The sequence below is a fragment of the Phodopus roborovskii genome, unplaced genomic scaffold (assembly GCF_943737965.1).
Source record: "Phodopus roborovskii unplaced genomic scaffold, PHOROB, whole genome shotgun sequence".
In the NCBI taxonomy this organism is placed as follows: Eukaryota; Metazoa; Chordata; class Mammalia; order Rodentia; family Cricetidae; genus Phodopus; species Phodopus roborovskii.
In genome coordinates, this window is record NW_026126541.1 from 12675861 (window position 1) to 12696294 (window position 20434).

A 20434-nucleotide genomic window follows, 5' to 3' on the forward strand; every position below is an offset into this window, starting at 1 on the left:
ATATAAACCAAAGCAAACCCTATGCCAGGTCAATATGCTTTCCTTGGCAGAGAATGCTTAAACTTTTAGAATTTATGAGCTACTGGTGGCCAAATGAAGTGTGTGAGCATGGGGGTAAGGGAACTGAAATACAATTTAAAAAGTCATAAAAAGTAGGAAATTGAAGGAGTTTCAGAGACCAGGCTATGATCAAAAGATGCAGTAGGATGTAGCTTAGTGGCATGTGCTTCAAAAAGCTAGATTTTGGAAAGCGAAGAGAAAGAATGCAAAATGTTAACTAGTGGGATTCATATATAAATTGATTGACTGACTGACAGCACAGCCCAAGCTGGCTGAGAACTTATTGTGTGATCAAAGCTTATCTCATTCTTTGGGGCAATCTTCTGATCATAGCTTCCCAAGTCCTAGAATCACATGTTGAAGCCATCACACATGGCTATAAATATATTTTAGAGACATGATAATTTCATTTTTAGTAATCTCAGGATAATTTTTATTTAATTTAAATAAACATTGTCTATAGTGAGATTCCTTAATTTGATTAATATTAAATTGATAATGTAGTATTAAATACTTCAGAGTTAACTGAATACCTAATATTTTGACAAAATTTAATGCATTTATTATTTAATGTAAAATATTCCTGAAGTATAAGTTATTAAGTAACCTATATGAATATGTGACTATATTGCATCTATGAATATATAACCTAATACAAATATATTAAATAACTGTTATTCCAAGTGAAATAATAAAATAGCAGGGTGTTTTATGTGTCCAATCTGACTTTTTTCTTTGCTACCAGTTACCAGGTAGATGCCAGTATGCCTAGCCATGTTAGCCACATGCTTTACCCAGACTATTAATGCGAAGACATGGAAGCTTCACACATACAGGTTATAGATACAGTCATAGAAAGCAGCTTCAGATCGTCTTCAGTTCTGTACACATCAGTGTGACTGTTCATGTGCCCTCTTAGACTCAAGGACAAAAGAAAGTTGCCAGCATGATGGAAAGTAAAGAAGTGCACAAAGGGATCTATCAGATTGAGTGGGAGCACAAGAAAATGGAGATGGAAATGGAAGATCTGAACCAGAAGGCCTGGGATATCCAGATGCTCTTCTTCTCCAGAGACCGTCAAAAGGCAAGTCTCCCGCCGTCTCCCCCATCCATGCAAACGCTCACTTACTTGGAAGCCTCCCTGGTGGCAAGCACATCCCACACCAGGTGTGCTCCTGTCTGTGAACACACCTGAGCTGGTTTTCCTAGAGGTTTACCCAGGTGTGCTCCTGTCTGTGAACACACCTGAGCTGGTTTTCCTAGAGTTTTACCCAGGTGTGCTCCTGTCTGTGAATTGGTTTTCTTATGTTTCATTTGCTGATTTCATGGCTCTATTCTATTTGCTTATTTCTCATCTCTTGACACACACACTGGCTTAAAAATGTGTCAGCTTAGTTGTCTCTACTATACCTGTCCCGGTTTAGTTATCTTTTCTTTCTTGGTCTCCTGTGTCTGCCACTGGCCAGTCCTCCATTTTCACTGGTTTAGAATGTGATATACTGTCTTACAATTAGCTTCTTGGCCTGTGCAGGCACTCCGTCAGTCTCTCTTTCTCTCCCTATCCCTTTCCTCCTCTCCCCTCTCTCAAAATCCATTTAGTTATGTTTATACTGCTATTATACGGAATTCCGACTCGACCCTAGCAACATCAGTACCCTGCATATTTTAAACAATAGTCTCTAACTACCAAAGTCCCAAGTAGACATTGTCTTTCAACTTGCCTTTAGGGCAAACAAGAGGAAAAGATACCACCACTATGCCTCTTATCCATCAGTATTCTGAAGTGAGAAGAGGGTGGGGAGAGGGGAGGGGAGGGGTATGGGTGCTATGGAGGCTAGAGATTAACATTAGATGTCTTCCTCAGGGAATTTGCTCACATATTTCAGCTAGATTGGCTGATCAGCAAGCTCCAGGGGCCCCAGTGCTGAGTTCACATGGGTGCTAGGAACCTGAACTCAAATCTTCATGCTTGTATGGCAAGAATTTTACCAAATGAGCCATCTCCCAGGCACCTAAATGGATTACCTTTTGCTCACACTGGCTCTTCAACCTGGAATGCCCCCCACACACGCCATTTCTTCCCTTACTCTGTTCTTATCCCTCCCCTCCTCCCACCGTATTTTCTAGTTTGTCATTTTAACTTATGGCACATCCTCCAACAGCCTTTCTTGATTTCTCAAGTATAGAGAAATCCTACTCCATCACAAACTGCCTTTGAATTTGTTAACACTTGACATGCCTTCTGGTAACTATGTGTGTTCTTTTCTTGAAGGTGAGGTCATATTATTTGTCTTAGTAACTATTTGGTATCTTTAACCAGAACACTATTAATGTATGACCCAGGTGAGACACTGTTTGGTGAGCTGAACGAATGAAAAACTGTTAAGTATTTGTAATGATTAACATATAGGTGTGTATTGATAGCTAAATACAAATAATTATAGCACAAAAGCTGAATCAATCTTAACATAACATAAACTGTAATTTTCAAAACTGTTCAGAAACAGGGGGAAAAAATCATCCTGACATGTCTGTTATCTTTTCCCCCCCTCTTTAAGTACCTAAATGAACCAAACTACGAGAATGTGATTGCTATTGAGATTGGAATAATGGAGCAAACCATTAATGTTATAGACAAGGTCAGTCTCAAGCATATCAATCGTTATACCATTGGTGGTGAATCGTGTGGACAAATGTTTCAGTTATGAACCCAGACAGAACCTAACAGAAACTTGGTAACTTAGTGATGTTCATGATAATCTGAGGTCTCTGAATGTTTGTCTTGGCAACCACAGCCAGTGGTAGAGACTACAGCATTTCTCTGGGAACTCATGTGGATGAATGTGGATTTGCTTTTACATTGGTGAAATCTGAGCCACACAAGTACTGTGTTCCTGGCATTTTGAACTGTTCCTCTTTGTACAGCTGGATAACAAAATCAGTTTTACTACATAGCATTTAAGATGGAAGCAAATGTTTTTAGATGTTCATTTTAAAGACCATATACAATCTTTTCTAAAGTGTAGTATTAATATCTGTCTCTTAACCAAAAATGAAGTCACTACTAAGGACAGACCATACAACAGGCACTAGCGGTATAGTAAGTTATCTTAGTGGTGATAAAATATTTTAAAAGTCCAAATGTTTAAAACTATTTTTTCAAAACTGTTTTTGGGGTTTTGTGGAACCAAAACTTTCAGACTCACAAGAAGAATGTAGAACACTGCAAAAAATTACTCAGAAAGTTGGGAAGATACAGTAATCAGAAAGATATAGCAAATTATATGCTGAGCTGCAATCTACGGGAAGAACTAGTGGCTATCTCAGAGAGACAAGACATTTGCAATGAAATGGGTGAGCGTTTTGTTGTTGTTTTTCTTCAGTCAATTAAAGGTAATTGATCCTGGTATTCTAACCAGTATCATTATTATCTGCATAACCAAAAAGCTACCAGCGTCTCTTTCACACAAATGATCTTAAATGTTGTTCCTGTACTAAAAGTGCCGGTCATAATTCAACTAATTCCTTTCTCCATTTCTGGATTAGGATCTAAGTTGACTTGTGAAAAGATTGCCAAAGAACGGTACGATAACCTGCTGAAGAAACAGAAGCTAACAAACATTTCCAAACAGCAGGCTGAGCAGATCTCCATCCTGCAGGCTGAAGTTGAAAGACTAAGGATGAAAACATTCCCCGCCCTCATTCCCATGTAGAATGCCAGTAAGAGCAGAAAGCAAACTAACTACTCCAAAATAACGTAACTTGGAGAAAAATGACTTCTCTTTCTCTCTTATCAGGGAACTTAAGTATGTTACCTCTTAGCTGCACATTTTTTTAGTAATAAATTAAGTTTAGGTTAGTCAGTATGCAACTATTTGTCCTACATAAATAAATGAGTAAAATACCATAAAGTGTCATTTGTATTCATTAATGAACAGTGGTTTTCTGCCAGGAAACACTCAAGATTTATTTTGTTCAATTAAAATTACCAGAATCTTGGGAGGCTTTACCAGTGAAACCAAAATCATGACTAATTTCTTAAGTCATTTGTAAATTCCATTTGGAAACACAGTCTTCCTTACCTATGTAACAGAATAATTTTTCACCCTAACAAGGTTCAGTATACAAGTGCTCATTTCCCTGAAATGGTTCATTCTACTCATCTAAACAACACTAACCCTGTAGTAAGACTCACTGGCAAACAGAAGTCCATTCACCCTTCATAGCCTGTGGTGCTGCGTTCCAAAGTGGTCTCATCAAGATCATTTATTATAGTCTCCAAGTGAGGTCTCTGTCCCACTTTCCTGCAATTTAAAATCTAAATTTAAGCTTAATACACAACACCATTATCTAATACATACTGGAACAGATAAAGCAAAAGAACGACGACAACGATGCTTCATTTAGGAGGACACTTGTAATCCCAAGGACCATGAGATGGCTGTCAGCCTGGGCTACATGGGACTCTATCTCAAATAAATTTCCACTTAAGTTTGCTTTGTCCTACTCCAGTGTATTAGTCTTATACTTTATTATTTTCCCAGGAAGCCCGTTTTAGTTTTCTAATGATGGAAAGGGGGTGTGGATTTGAATGTGAGAGGAAGGAGGGAGGAACTGGGAGGAGAGGGAAGGGAAACTGCAATCAGGATATGTTATATGAGAAAAAAAAGCTACTTTCAATAAAAGGACAAAAAAGTTTAAAACTACTATCACAGATGTAAATAAGTAGGAAAATTTCGTGTGGATGAAAATGTGAACAGCAGGACCAACACCTTCTTGCTGACTTCCCTCACAACTAAGACTACAAGGAGTCAGTTTAGCTGATTTAGCAGAGAACCCTTTGGTAACATTTCTGAGACATGATTTTCTGTGAAGCACGGAGATGGAACCAAGAGGTGTGTAAGGTAAGATGTGCAGGCACCTTATCTTTAGCATGGGAGTGCCTGTTCTCTGGCAATTGCAAGTCAACCATGGATACACCAGACTTGATTTTCCTCTTTTCTTGTATTATAAATGCCATGGCACTTAAATTAGTTGCCTAGATATTCCATGAGCTAAAAGACAATGTCCTAATTTCCACTGGCTAATTCTGGTCTTAATAGACCAAGTAGCCCGTGCCATTTGTCTTGATCACCAGCTCTAGGTGGTGGTCCTTCCTCAGCTGCCTCAGCTTTTAAGGCATGGATGAGTTGGGCTTGAAGAACTCCTGCTCATACTACGTTTAGAAGCTGAGCATGTGCCATGCACTCTAACTCATCTCTCAATACTATCCATGGTGCCAACGCCTCTCAGCCTGTGCTGAACAGCAATTATGTGAAGTTTTTGACAATTCATTACCAACAAGTGGCATAGTCAATTAGGTCAAGAACAGAACAGCCTTAGGTACAGGAAGATTAGACTCACAGATGGCAAGAGGGAATTTATATGAGTATATGGTAGTTGGGAATGTTATAGTAGTTGTGTCAAACAAGTGTTGGGTCAAGTTCTTAGAGTGCTCAAGAATAGAGGCCATTTACAAAGTAATATGGAAATATTTTTTTCTAGATCCCAAAGCAGAAATTGTGAAGACTTCAGGAATAATTGGCAAATAGCACAAGGGAGACACTGATCCACAAAGGTCTCCCTCCTCTTACTGGTCTGTACAGACCGGCTATAATTAAGGTGCCAGCCTTTCTTCTCCCAAGGTTGTACAGTAGCTCGAACAGCAGCAACATGCTTTTCCCACTGGGTTCATTCTAAAGTCTCAGCAACTGGGCCTGCTTAAGTCACGTCTCCACATACAGCTAAGATGACAGGTATCCTAGTTATTAAACCTCGATAGGTTCCCTCCTGGCTAAGGGCTCACTATGAACTCACCAGCCCTTCCAATTTACATCACAGATGAAGGCAACTGTGGAAAACCTTCCATACCAAGAACACCTCCATGTAGGAAGTAAGGATATGAAGCCTCCCAAGAAACAGATTGTCATTTTAGTAAATGAGGAAAACAAGAAACAAATCTGGAGAAAAACTGTGAACTGTTTAATTACTTGCTAGATTAGCAGATGGAAAGATATATTAAGTAGATGAAGACAAGGTTCATAAACTCAGGAGGGACAGGTTACATTTAGGCCAGGTGAGGTTTAGACATTCAAAAGAATACTTTTTAACACTGAATATAAAATCTTTTGCCACAAACTCAATGTATTAAACCTGGTTTCCAGAATTATCCAAACTTCCTTTTAAACATTATTTAATTTTGTAATACTTAAATATTTTCTTTAGCAAATATCCAAATATCCAAAATACGAAGCTTCATGTTATAATTTTGTTTCGTATCAGAATATCCTAAACTGTTCCAGATACCTTTCTCTAAGCCACAACAGCTCACATCTTCCTTCCCTTCAAGACACTCTTCTCACATTGTATTCTCAAAGATATTCCGTAAAGGCCAAAATATAGCTCAGGAATAGAGCACATTTGAGGCCCTGGGCATGAGTCCATCACCCCAAAAGGAGAGGGGGGAAAAAACAGAACAAAACAAAAAACAAAAACAAAACCACAACTTATCAAATCCCTGTAAATTCTTCCTCACTTCTATTATAGTGCACGACTTTCTCATCTACCCCATAGTAGTCGATGAGCTCGGTGAGGCTGAGTTTCTCGTCATCCTCAGACATGACTTCCTGCAGCTCATAGAGCAGCTGCTGGCTGCACTTACGCCACTTCTTTATTAACATCTCTAACTCAGACAGGTTATTCTGAAACAGAAGAAATAAGCCAGTCAGTAATCAGATAGTCGTGTTTTAACTTCCACCATCACAGCAGCTAAACCAGTTCCTGTCCAACTTTAAAAGCTAATACCCCAGGCATAAAGGTCACTATAACCTCTAGGCAAACTTTAACCATGGGGGGAAAAAACAAATTATTAAATCAGCATATTAAGCTTAAGGAGAAACTAATGTTCTCAATACATTTCTGTATTACTACAGTACAGTTGTACCTTCCTAATTTTTCTGTGAACCTCAAATTGTTCTTAGGTGAAAATATTCTAGTTAAAAATATTTCCAATATTTAGAAATAAGTTACCTTTAGAAAAGTCAAAACTTCAAATCCACAAATAAGATATGATGTACTATCATGCACTCCATGTTTCTGGGAAAGAATGGGATGTGATATGGGCAAGAACTATCCAGATAAAAGATGTCAGCTTCTTCCAAACATTCATATTCTACTGACTTCAATCTACCGGAGCTGAAACCTAAAATCTGCATTTTCTCAAATAAAATGCCTGACATTTTATTTAGAGACACAAAGTCACTACTAAAAGTACTTTCTATACTGTAATCTGTGATCTATCTTTAGTTCTACTGCCATCCCTTTCTGTTCCCAGTGTATTTCCACCTAAAAATGTATACTTCTTAAGTTTCAACCATGCATTGAAAAGCTGAAGCTCTTTAATTTTACCTCACGTTGTCAGGGCTCGTCTACCTCACTCCAAATCAATTACTTCTACTTTGGTTAAGCTGTGGTAAGCCAGGTTTCTGCTTATTTGGTTTCTTGCTTATCACACTAAATGATTTCCAAATTCTGAAATTACTTTTTAATAATTTATATAAAAATTATTCAATGGTTCTGGAATTTTTCTCACCTTTATTCTATACATTTTGACAAGTTTCAATCTCCGAAGAAGTTCTTCCTTCTCTTGAACCTGCTTTGCCAACTTTGCTTTTTCTTCCTTCAATCTTTCTTTAGTATCTTCACTCTCAAAATCACTTTGGAAGGCACTGGATGACCCAGTATCAAGTGGCTTAAACTTGCATGTGTTTGTATTCTCCGAGCTGTCTTTTTCGGATGCACTGTCTTTGCGTTTCAAACTCCCTTGGGACTCTGAATAGCTTTTTTCTCTCGATGACACTCCTGGTTCTGAAACCGTCTCATCATTTTCCTCCTTCTCTACTTTAAGTCGCTTCACCACACTACAAAAAGAATGAGATGATGGCCTTGCCTTCTTTAATCTCTCTTTAAGTGTTCCACTCATAGGCTGAAAAAGACACAAAACAAAAATGTTAGGAAAGCACTGTTCTGTTTGTTTTTCAAGACAGGACTTCTTTACGTGGCCCTGCCTGTCCTAGAACTAGGTCTGTAGACCAGACTGGCCTCGAACTCACAGAGACCCACCAACATCTGCCTCCTTGGATTAAAGACATGTACCACCACTGCCCGGCTAAGAAAACATTCTTCAAGTGAATCAATCTATTAGAAATAAAGGCTGTATACACTTCTATGGTAAGTACACTGGGTGGCTGTCTCCACAAATCTCAAGCAAGTATCACCAGTGTCTTTATTTCCCAGAAGCTCCCTTTAGTCTTCCTAAACTAGGCCTGAGACACTTCTCCCAGTCATTAGGTGTATTTGTTCAGCAGCTAGTATTTGCCTGGCAACACTAGAAATGCTTCAAAACTACAGACTAGGGAAAAGACCTGTCACCAGACTTCCCCTAACGAATAGTATACCGATTCAAATTTGAAGAATCTCAATAACTTGCTAAGACACTCAACAAAATGAACTGATTCAGGAAGAAAATCTGGCAAAGACAGGAAGGCACAGGCCATACACCGACACTCCAGTGTTCTTAAAACTGCCACTACCAGAACACTTTGAAACACTGAGGGGTAGAAAGCAAGATTTTCATACTTGTTTTCCTAAACTGTTTGTTTGGGGTGATGGTGGAATCTCACTGGTCCTGGGAGTGTCAGGTAAAGTTGATGCCGAATCTGCTGTGCTCTCCATCTTGGTGGATGCTGAATCTGATTCACTCTCCATCTTGACAGATGATGGACCTGATTTGCTCTCCATCTTGGTGGATGTTGAATCTGATTCACTCTCCATCTTGACAGATGATGGACCTGATTTGCTCTCCATCTTGGTGGATGCTGAATTTGATTCACTCTCCATCTTGATGGATGCTGAATCTGCTGCACTCTCTATCTTGGTGGATTCTGAATCTGATTCACTCTCCACCTTGATAGATGCTGAATCTGATTCACTCTCCACCTTGATAGATGCTGAATCTGATTCACTCTCCATCTTGATAGATGATGGATCTGATCCTCTCTCAGTCTTGATAGATGATGGATCTGATTCGTTCTCAATCTTGGTGGATGCTGAATCTGCTGCGCTCTCCACCTTGGTGGATGCTGAATCTGATACGCTCTCCACCTTGGTGGATGCTGAATCTGATTCACTCTCCATCTTGATAGATGATGGATCTGATTCGCTCTCAATCTTGATGGATGCTGAATCTGCTGTGCTCTCCATTTTGGTGGATGCTGAATCTGATTCACTCTCCATCTTGATAGATGATGGACCTGATTCGCTCTCAATCTTAATAGATGATGGATCTGATTTGCTCTCCATCTTGGTAGATGCTGAATCTGATGAGCTCTCCATCTTGACAGATGCTGAATCTCCTGCACTCTCTATCTTGGTGGATGTTGAATCTGATGCTCTCTCTACCTTGATCGATACTGAATCTGATGAACTCTCCATCTTGGAATCGAACTTCTGATTTCTTTCTAAAAAGGAAAAGGCATGGCTGGTGATCATCTTAATATCTCAACACAGACCTTAATTTTTTCAACAAAATTTTCCTTAGTGTACAAAAACACCAAAAAATCCAGCAATTTCTTCCAATTATATATAACTGATTTATTCTAATTCCTTTCACAGTTTTTCATTTACTTCTCCACATGAGTAGAAACAAGGTTTTGTTTTTTCACAACAAATTAAACGGTTAGTATGCCATTGACTCTTACTAGTCTCCATAAAATATCTCCAAAATTTTGCACTCCGGGGAGAAGGGGAACTAACTTTACACAGTCGAGATTGTTTTTTAAATTTTGTAAGTAAAAGCAATACAGCCAGAATAATGTAAACATCGTGTATCCTAAAAGCTTTGTGTCTGGAACCAGGAATGCTCTAGGCAGAGGCTTTAGAAAGCAGTGTCAGCCCTGCCTGTTTTGTTTTACCGGGGAAAGAAGCCTCCTCAGAACCCATCTCCTCCACCACGGTCTCCTCCCCCAACTCCGTGCTCACCTGCCCCCAACTCCTCCTGGGCCCCACCATCTCCTTCCACGGTCCCAGCGCCTCCTCCCCGGGCCCCACATCTCCCGCCCCGGGCCCCTCCTCCTCCTCCCCGGGCCCCATCATCTCCTCCCCGGGCCCCTCCTCCTCCTCCCCGGGCCCCATCATCTCCTCCCCGGGCCCCCTCATCTCCTCCCCGGGCCCCTCCTCCTCCTCCCCGGGCCCCTCCTCCTCCTCCCCGGGCCCCTCCTCCTCCTCCCCGGGCCCCATCATCTCCTCCCCGGGCCCCATCATCTCCTCCCCGGGCCCCCTCCTCCCTCGCCCTCCCCTGCCCCCTCCTCCCTCGCCCTCCCCTGCCCCCTCCTCCCTCGCCCTCTCCCTACCTCCCCGCCCCCTGCCCACAGCGCCATCTCCCCTGCCCCCGCCCCTCCCCACAGCCCTCCACCCACAGGACGGGGAGGCCGCGCTCCGGCGCCGCCGGGAAGAGCTCCGCCATCAGCCCCACAGACACCCGGAGGCCTGGCGCCCAGAGCGGCCGCGGGGAGCAAGCACAGTACCTTCCTCAGTCATGCCCGTGGCGGAACAACAGCCCCGCAGCCAGCGTAGCGGCCACAGCAGACGGCGTCGCCCCGGAGGCGGGGCCCGGGGGAGGAGAGACGTGCGATTGGCCAGCGTGCCCGGAGCGGGCGGGTGTGCGGCGTCCGGCTCCCGACCGCGCGTGCGCGCAGGGCCGCCGACCTCAGCCAGGGGGCGGGGCGGGGCGGGGCCGGGCGGGCGCGGCTGGTGATTGGCAGGGCCGGCCGGCGCGCTTCGGGGCCCAGCTGCGCGCGTGCGCGCGCGGCCGCCGGCCCGGGGACGGCGCCCGGGAGAAGGCGGCGCTGAGGCTGTGCCCGGGCCTGAGGGGGGCGCGCGTCCGCCCCTGCGCGGGCTGCCTTCTCCTGCTGCCCCCTGGGGGCGTGCCTCGGGGAAGCGCGCCCGGGAGAGGAGGGGAGGGGAGAGGAGTTTTCCTCCGACGTGGCAGGGCCGGAAGCCGCGGGGCCCGCTCGGCTCCCTGCTGGCGAGCCCTCGCCGAGCCTTTTGTGGTCAGCTGCAGGCACGCAGGAATCGATTCGGGCTCCCGCTGGCCTTGCCGCCTCGCCCTCCATTCCATTCTGCCCTGTCCACCCCGGCGTGGCTTCACACGTTATGGTCAAATCTGAGAAAACGTAACCTAAGGGAGTTCTTGTGGCCCAGGGCAGGAAGCAGAGCGATCGACTGGGTCGGTCCAGAATTCAGATATTTGAGATCCAAGCCCCTTGCTAGACCCAGGGAGGCTACAAATTTAGACGGAAAACGCCCCTCCGTTTCCGGTGTTCCGGATGTTCGGTTGCTAGGCAACCGCCAAGGGAACTAGCTTGGGTGGAGCACCGGGCGTAGGGAAAGCAGCTGAGTAACTTGTGGGTCACTTGGGAGTTTGTAAAAGGCAAGGAACGACTCTCTTCGCAGACGTATTCTAATGGTGCCTTAAAGCAGCCAGAAGGACGTGATTGTAGAGCCCTAAACTTAATAATGAGGTTATTAGACCTGTAAATGTTGCGGGCAATTAGTTGCCTAGGTCCAAGTGTGTCACCCTGGGGTGGTGGTTTTTTTTATTTTGGTTTCGTTTGGTTTTGCTATGGAGTGTAGCTGCCGTGTACCTCAGTTTGATGGTTTGGTAAATGAGAACATCTACCGCCTAGAGACAGGGGAATTAAATGATAATTTATGAGCGGCAGCACGAACAATTCAAACTACCAAAATCATTTCAATGGCTTCTTTATTCAAGCATACTCGTCATTCCCTGATTGACTTAAAGCTATGTATCACAAGCTTTTATCCCTTACCTTTCTTCCCAAAAGCAAGGATTTTTTTTTTTTTTTTTTTTTTTTTGGCGCTGTGTCCTTCACAATTTCACACAACCTAAGCCATAAATACAAGAAAATTTGGAGCTTCACATGTGACTATCAATAAACATTTTACTCCTAAATGTTTAAGAAACATATGAATTAACCTTGCCAACCAACAACAGAATTTATGACCTTAAGATAAAGGTGTTACTTGCCAGCTCACAGATCACCCTGCCCACTAATTCTTCTCACTTTTTCTTGCTTTGGCTCTTGAAACAATGAACACTCTGCATATTCTGGATGCCCTGAGGCATCAGGATGTTCTTATGAGTCTAAAATCAGCTGCTCCCAAATCCTTTTATTATTACAACCTAATCTTAAAGCTGTGGTTTTGCTAGCCGCGTAAAAGAAAACAATGTCTTGCCTTGCAAATGTCCTGACTTGTTTTTATATGAAGCGGGTGTCTTAAAGTAAGACTGGCCAAACTTTCAAAGGGCCTCTGGACAGTGTCCAGGAGAGTCTGTCAATTCAGACCCATGCTTTTGTTGACCTTTATCTCATCTGTGTGTTTTAAAGTGTCTATGCTCTTCCCACATGTTTGTATTCCACTTACCAGCCTCAATTTAGAGAGATCTGGAATGTGTATACATTGCCCCTATTCAAATGGAAATGAAACTCTGTGGTAAGATGCTTGTCTGTCACTCATGAGGCCCCATGTTTGAGCATTAGCCTGAAGAGAAGGAAAAAAAAAAAAAAAACTAAAAATATCCATTAACGTTTCCGTGTGTCTTTAGACAAATATTGCCATGTCTTGAGTAACCTGAAATCTATTTGGCTACAAAGAATTTAGTGTTTGTCACAAAAGATGTTTGCATCTTCATATGAAATTTTCAAGTACTAAAAAGTACTGCCTTGTGAGCCAGACAACAAAGACTCCTTATCCAACCATAGAGAACAATGGAGAATTGTCCTGGGGCTCAGGGATAACAGTAATTAATTTCATCCCAAGTAAGGTTTTCTCTGTTTTTAACATTCTTCAATACCCAAGGCTTCTATTGACGCCTTCATTATTCATCAGGGAGTGGTAAAAAATGTGTCTTCCATTGTTGCTATGATTACTGTTGATGACATGATGACATATACCTAGATGGTAAAATGTGTCTTCCATTGTTGCTATGATTACTGTTGATGGTATGATGACACATACCTAGAAATTTATGAGATTTTTTTTGTTTCATTATTCATTTTTTAAGTGCAGGAAAACAATAGTATATAGTCTTTCTTTCTATCCCTCCCCCTCCTCTTTTTTCTCTCATTTTTCCCATGCAACAATAAAGATATTTTAAAGCACAATTAAAGTTTTCAGTACATTTCTTTTTCTTTTAACCTTGCAGCTTTGGCATTTAAAAACAAAAACCTAGCATTAATTCAGGATAATTTATTTTGTTTCATGGATTTTCTATATTGACAAAAAAATTTGAGTAAGATGTTGGTGGCTCATGGCTTTAATCCCAACACTTGGAAAATAGAGACAGGCAGATACTGAGTTCAAGGACAGACTGGTCTACAGAGTGAGTTTCAAGACATCAAGAGCTGCTACACAGAGAAACCTTATTGAAAAGTTTCTGCACCCCAATAAGCCTGTCAGCTGATAACAACAATCCTAATCAGATGAAATCAAACCAAATTAGAAAAGGCCTGTGTTTAATGACTACAACACTTGATAGCCTTCCAGCCTCCCAGAGAGGAGACAGGAAAGGGACCAGAAAACTGTGGTGGATAGTTTAAATACCTTGTGAGAGTGGCCTTGAGCATCTCTGGGGGAGGGGTCATCTTTTGGCAGGCTTTCTGAGAGATAACAGAGGCAGCTTGGGTAGAACTTCCACCAGAACATTCCAGACACTTCCCGTCTATAGATGCCAGGGGCTGAGGTAACACTTAGGGGGGAAAAAAGTTTCATGAAGACATAGCTAGTATCTAAAGGGTTTTTCTTAAGATATAAACACTTGAAAACTATGATTGAATCCATTCATGTGAAGAATTGTAAAAAAAAAATCCACGTGATTAAGTTAAGTGTAGAACAAAAGAACAATTAAGTAAAATTTCTTAACTATCTACTATGGCATTCTCTTACTTATATGTAACTGGGAAATACCTTCAAAAAATCTTGCCTAGGTTTCTCTTGTCAGTGGCATCTTATAGACCCAGCAAGGGTGTAAAGATATTCTTAAGTTTCCTGTTCAGAATAACTATGTGTTTTTTTGTTCTTTCTCTGTTAACTAAAGATCTCATGGGGAATTAAAGATGTATAATTAATCTACAAACCCCAAGATAAAAGGGCTCTTAGTCATTTTAGGCATCCCTAAGAATTCTGCCCCACTAAGTAGGATGGGGACCTAGATGAGGAGATACGATGATGGGAGTCAGTGTTATTGCTGTAAAAACCCTTTCTGACACAAGGCAACTGGGAAGGCTTCTGATAACGAATGTGCAGAATCATGAATGGAACAAAGCCCTCAAGTGCTCCCTTCCGATAGAATTCCTGTTCTTTTATCCCGCCAGATCTGGACTTTCATCAAGTCCATTATAGACCAGAGAGCAACCGAGTCTGTGATTCACTGCTTTTCCCTCGGAGAAGAACAGAGTGATTCAAGTTAGGGTAATGATGGTGATGGAGGGATGATGGTGATGGAGGGAGGGGCTGGGTGGGGATGAGGGAAGGGATTGTGAAAGACAGACTAGAAGAAGACAGTGAGAATCAAAGGATTGCTCAGGCAACAGCTTCCTCAGATCCGTCACTAACGGAGAGATGTCACCCTTGAACCCATTTGAAGAAAAAGGCATCAGGTGTCAGCGAATCCTCAAGCAACTGAACTTGTCTTATAATCATCTTTAACCACCTTGGAGTTTGAGAGATAGCAACTCCCATGATAATTCCACAGTATAGAAATCTGTTTGAAGTGCCGGTAAACATGTCCATTCAGTATCCTATCCTTGCCTCTCATTACTGTTTCGGTCCTGAGGGTATAGACTTCTTGGGGACTTTTTTAATAGGAAGAGAAAACCGGAAATGGGAGTTCAGAGACCGCTCTACCACGTTTGAGGATCTTACTTCTTTCTGTTTGGCATCTACTCTTCCATCTCTTGGCAAGCTTTGATGATAAATATAGTACTGAATCAAACACATGAATTTAGGTTAACCAGAAATTTTGTAGAATAATTCAGGATCTGAGAGCTAGACTAAAACTGAATCTCTTTTCCCCTACCTACCAGTCAGGAGAAAACACAGGTTTCTATTGAAGACACAAAAAGTCTTAGATTTCTATCATCAGCCTTAATAAGCAGCATGAAACCTGCTGGATGCAAATCTCATGAGCAGGCATCAGAATCCCCAGTGGGGACCACCGTCGGTGCACTCCATCCTTCCTCAAGGGCCAAGAGTTCAAAACTGTCCTCAGCAAATTATATGACATAAAGGTCAAAGGTGTGGCTACAATAATAGGATGCTTGATCTTGGCCTTGGCTGTCTTATTCTAAATGACAACAGACATGGTCTGAAGTGTGGTTTCTCCTGACCCTCAAGGCCAGGTAGGGAGAAGTTGAATCTAAGGTGTGGTTACTGAACCGTTAGGGAAAAAAGGAAGAAAAGTCTCTTTGCTCCATATACATGTTAACACATTCCCCTTTTTTGGTTAAGGTATAAGAGTTGTGAAAAGTAAACTCATGGCAATTAGCTGAATCTGCCCTCCTGATTTTATTCTGTGTCTCTGGCTTTCCTTTACCGTCTTTGGCTAGCCTTTCTTGAGTTCACACTCCCCCTCTCAGGTGTGAACCTGGGGCTGCTTGGCTGGCCCTGCAAAGACAGCTCACCACAGACCACTACAGAGGCGTGACCAGAGAGAGATGCTGCCGTGGCTTCATCCCACAGACTCACCTCTTCATTCACCTCCTTCCTGCTTCTAAGACTCTACCATTGCTCTTCCTGCACCCATATCATACAGCTCGTCAGTGATATTATTAACTAGCTTTTTAACTCGGTTACACGTTTGGTGCTACCAATAAATAATATACAAGTTTAATGATAAACCTGGTGGTCCATAATTGGTATGTGATGTCACTGTTTTGTTGATAGCGAAAAACACATCTTTGCCATAGATTAAATATTGTGGAAGCAAAAACATTGCTCTCATGTCACAGGGAACAGGAAGTAATTTATAATGCACTTGAACATTGACTATTGCCTGGGAACACAGGCTCAGGTTGCCCCAAATACCATGTTCCAATTCTAATCAGTCGGGGTCATCCCTGTTGAATATTTAATGTGGATGTAGCCCCTCCCGCCTTCCCCCACTCCCACCCCTGCACTCAGAACTTCAGTTAACAGCTGTTATGGCAAAGAACCCTTATCTGGTCCTCCAAGCTCTGCCCAGCTATTTAGATCCTGTTAACAAAGATTAGGAGAGATGATACTTTTCCTTCAACAATGCAAACCTTTAGCTCCATTTCTAATTAGCTCTGCTTCTTGCCAAAGATTCCTCTTATCAAACACACATACTGTCTCGCTTCCTCTGAGTCAAGTGTCCTTTTCTTATCGAAACTTTCAACCCCTTTTAAAAATCAAGAAACTGTTCACTGAAGAAGTCTACTCCCACTCCCCCCTCCCCAACACACAGACTTGGAGAGAAGCGTGAAGCAGCCTACTCCTTCCCCGTGCCCTGCTAAGACTTTTGAATCTACACCCTTCTATGAATGATGGGTATTGAAAATGCATTCTGTATCCTGAAGGTCTGGGGTGAGACTACATGGTAAGGGCAGGGCTAGCACCCAAAAGGAAATTGGAACTTCTGGGGCTTTTGATCTGTCATTTAGGCATCAACATATCCAGGTCCTAAGGAATATAGATTTGGGCTTTAGATTAGCAGGCAGCTAATCACATCCACACATTACTTAAACAAATTCCTTCCAAACTACAAATTACAAGCTACACAAGAGTTAAGAAAAAAAAAAAAAAAAAAAGGCAGCCTACCTTGGGCTGGCATTATCTGAGATGCCTTCCTGATCTAACTCTAGGCCATTGAAACAGAGTTTTTTGAACTTGTGTGCACACGTTTGAGATTTTTGTAGAGCTGCCAAACCCTGCAGTACAACAGTAATTAGCATAAAGCTTGTGTAATTAAGCTAAGCCAAAAGGAATGAGTTTGACTATTCGGCAAGATGGTTTCCTTGCTCCTTGCTTAAAAGAGAGGGAGGAAGGGGAGGGGGAGAAGGGAGGGGGGGGGAGAAGGAGGCACAGGAGGAAATAGCATCATTGGTCCATGTTTTTCCTCAGAGCTACTTTCCATGGGTTTTGAGGGGACATCAAGATGACCTTGTGTCATTCCAATAATTATCTACAGAGGCAATTTATTTTCAGGCACTATTTTTGGACACTAATTTTCAGAATGAATCAATCAACGCATATTAAAATCAATACCACCCTGTCTGCACTGAATATGTCCTACTTTTATGACATAAAAGACTCTGTCTTATAACTAGCAATCAGAATCTTCCCTTCCTCATAGTAGAATTAAGTTTCCTTGAATAACTAAAGAAAACCCATTCCAGAAAAAGAAGTTCATGGATATCAAACAGAAGACAGAGTGAATTGAATTGGGACCTGGATATTACATGTAAACAGAGACAGAGCTTTCATGTCCCAGCTGCCCAGTCCCAAAATAATCCCACAGAAACTTATATTAATTACAAACTGTTTGGCCAATGGCTCAGGCTTATTACTAGCTAACTCCTACATTTAAATTAACCCATATTTCTTAACTATGTGTTGCCATGTGGCTTGTGGCTTACTAGTGATGTTTGGACATCTTTCTCCTTTGGACCCCACCCTCTTCTTCTCTGTATCTCAGTTTGGATTTCCTGCCTGGCTCTATTCTGCCTGGCCATTGGCCAAATCAACTTCTTTATTAACTAATGGGAATAAAACATATTCACAGCATATAGAATGGCATCCCCCATCAACTACATGTTTGAAAGACCAGAGTTAAAAATTGTGTGGAATAAGGAGGGTATTTAGGATGCTGAAATTAAGCATTTGCATACTACCTAGCAGATCCCAAAGCAAGCTTACAAACTCATCCCCTTTTGATCAATGATACAGCAAGCATCCCTGGGCCACTATATTCTAAGTGAAGAAAGGAAGGCCTCATGAGTGTTCAATTTCTGCCAGAGGATTGTGTGGGGAAAGAGAGATTTGGGGCAAGGAAGGGACAGGGAGAGACAGAAAGGAACTGTTTCTTGCCCTGAAGCCAAACAGCTTAAGTTCAGAAACATTCATTTTCCATAACAAATTACTGACTACACCCCTTGCGTACTCCAAAAGAATTAATTTCTATATAAGTTCAAACTGGGTTTTGAGGTACAAACAACAGCCCAACCCCTGTAAATCCTGAGTACATTGACTGTACTATATTCCGGGAAGTCACGTTCTTAAGGCCTTATGATATAATTGAATAGAAGGAATCGTGGGACACCAATATTTTACTGTTAATGAAGACGTAAGCAGGCACTACAGATACATGTGAGTAGTGGGATGTTATAATAGTCATGTTCAACATGATTACCCCTTGTAAGCTTGGTAAGCTGTGTTTTATAGTAGGGAACCTTGAATGGCCAAGGCTATGAAGCCGCAGACCTGGCTTCTGTGAGTTTCCATTTGCACTCTAAACCTCATCTTGTTGATTCTCATTGCTGTGTGTGGTGAATCAGGATGAAATGTGTTGTGGTCACAAATGGGGAAGGTGAGGTTGCTTGAATCTTTTCTAAATAGAGGTAATCACGGGCTGTCAGTTTAAACTGAGACACAAGGAGAAATCTTGAGAGATTTTATTTGAATACAAGCTTTAGTGGATGCAAATGATATTTGCAAATGTTTACAACTTTCCCTGCCTCTTATTACTTCATTCCAATGGAAAGATGGCTTCTGTGTAGAATAGGGATGAATTAATCCAAGCTCTTTTTCTGAGTTTTTGGCCTTGCAACCAACTCTGATTGCTCACTTTGGCAAGTATGATGCAACTCTATGTCCTCGGATTTCTCTTTCATGGATTTTGGACAAAGTCCATATCCATGCTTTCATAGTTCCAGTTTTTGTTTTTCATTTTTGATACTACAGAAATCGCTGGTTTCCTCCAAAGAAATGGTTAATCGTAAAATGTCCAAAAATAAGGAATATAATAATACCATATAAGATATGCTAGTTGTTTTGGGGGGGCAGCGATAAACATATATTAAGGAGTTTACAAATTGGACACCAGTATGTGCCGCATAGATTTAATCAGGGCCCACCCTGGAGAAATTATTTTCTTCAATGACCTTCCTTCTTTATTTCTTCATTGAGGCAAGGTTCCATTCAATAGCCCAAGCTGATCATAAGCCTTTTTTCTTCTTCTTCTTCTTCTTCTTCTTCTTCTTCTTCTTCTTCTTCTTCTTCTTCTTCTTCTTCTTCTTCTTAAAAACAAAATATGTATGTTTTTATGTGTGTGTTTATGTGCATGTCCAAGTATTCGCAAAAACCTGTGGAGTCCAGAAAAAGGCATCAGATCCCCTGGAGCTGGAGTCACAGACAGTTGTGAACCACCAAAATGGGTGCTGGGAATCGAACCCAGGTCCTCTATAAGAGGGATATGTGCTCTTCACCACTGAGTCATCTATCCAGCCCTGGTAGGGAAACTTGTGAACTTCCTGCGTCAGGCCCCAGAGTGCTAAGATTTCAGGTAGACATGATGACCTCTCTCCTTGAACACTCTTTGTGGATCATCCTCTCAAGCCCAGGGTTTCAGACTAGTCCTCACCAGTCAGTCTTTATCATTCCCCACCACACTCATAACACCTAAAAACCAAACATCTTAAGGGAGAAAAGATTGTGATCTTGTTGTTTTTTGGTTTTGTGTTTGGGTCACAGTTGCACAGGGCACAGTCCATGGTTGCTTTGGGCAGGTTATTGTGACTGAGTGTGTGACAGAAGGGATTCTTTGCCTCATGACAGACAGGAAGCAGGACAAGCAAAAGAATGGGATCCAAGTATATCCTTCAAAGGTGTGACCCCAGTGACCTTCCTCCAGTTAGGTCCCACCTCCTAGAGTTTCCAGAGTCTCCGAAGCAGCACCTTCTGCTGGGAAGCAAGTATCCTACACATGGACCTGTGGGGAGATTTCATATTCAAGGCATAATGTTGTGGGGTATCCACCAGAGAAGACAGCTCCCACATACCAGGATTCATCTTTCCTCTTATGACAGTCATGGATGAGCACCTGCAAGTTCTCATCAGGAAACAGATGATTGGGATATCCTTCTGAATGCAGTGAATACATGCTCTTTTGGCCAATGGACAGGCAGGATTTAGCCAGATGGAAAATCCAAACAGAGATAGAAAAAGATAGTAGGCACAG

At 42.1% G+C, this 20434-nt stretch overlaps 2 protein-coding genes across 2 annotated transcripts in view; one reads left to right on the forward strand and one right to left on the reverse strand.

The window, feature by feature from the left end:
• Positions 1–4175, forward strand: part of Cfap43 (cilia and flagella associated protein 43) — an 84711-nt gene extending 80536 nt beyond the window's left edge. Inside the window, exons 35-38 of the mRNA XM_051199725.1 lie at positions 980–1144; positions 2619–2699; positions 3261–3414; positions 3607–4175. Coding sequence (XP_051055682.1) covers positions 980–1144; positions 2619–2699; positions 3261–3414; positions 3607–3773 — 567 coding nt within the window. The 3' untranslated portion in view covers positions 3774–4175. The remainder of the gene's footprint in view (positions 1–979; positions 1145–2618; positions 2700–3260; positions 3415–3606) is intronic.
• Positions 4176–6060: 1885 nt separating this feature from the next.
• On the reverse strand, positions 6061–10738 carry Sfr1 (SWI5 dependent homologous recombination repair protein 1). The gene is made up of 5 exons (XM_051199787.1): positions 10683–10738; positions 9064–9617; positions 8737–8865; positions 7691–8083; positions 6061–6800 (listed from the first exon to the last, which is right to left on the reverse strand). Exons 1-5 carry the CDS (start codon positions 10693–10695, stop codon positions 6609–6611), a joined length of 1281 nt encoding a protein of 426 aa, XP_051055744.1. The 5' UTR covers positions 10696–10738; the 3' UTR covers positions 6061–6608.
• Positions 10739–20434: the final 9696 nt, after the last annotated feature.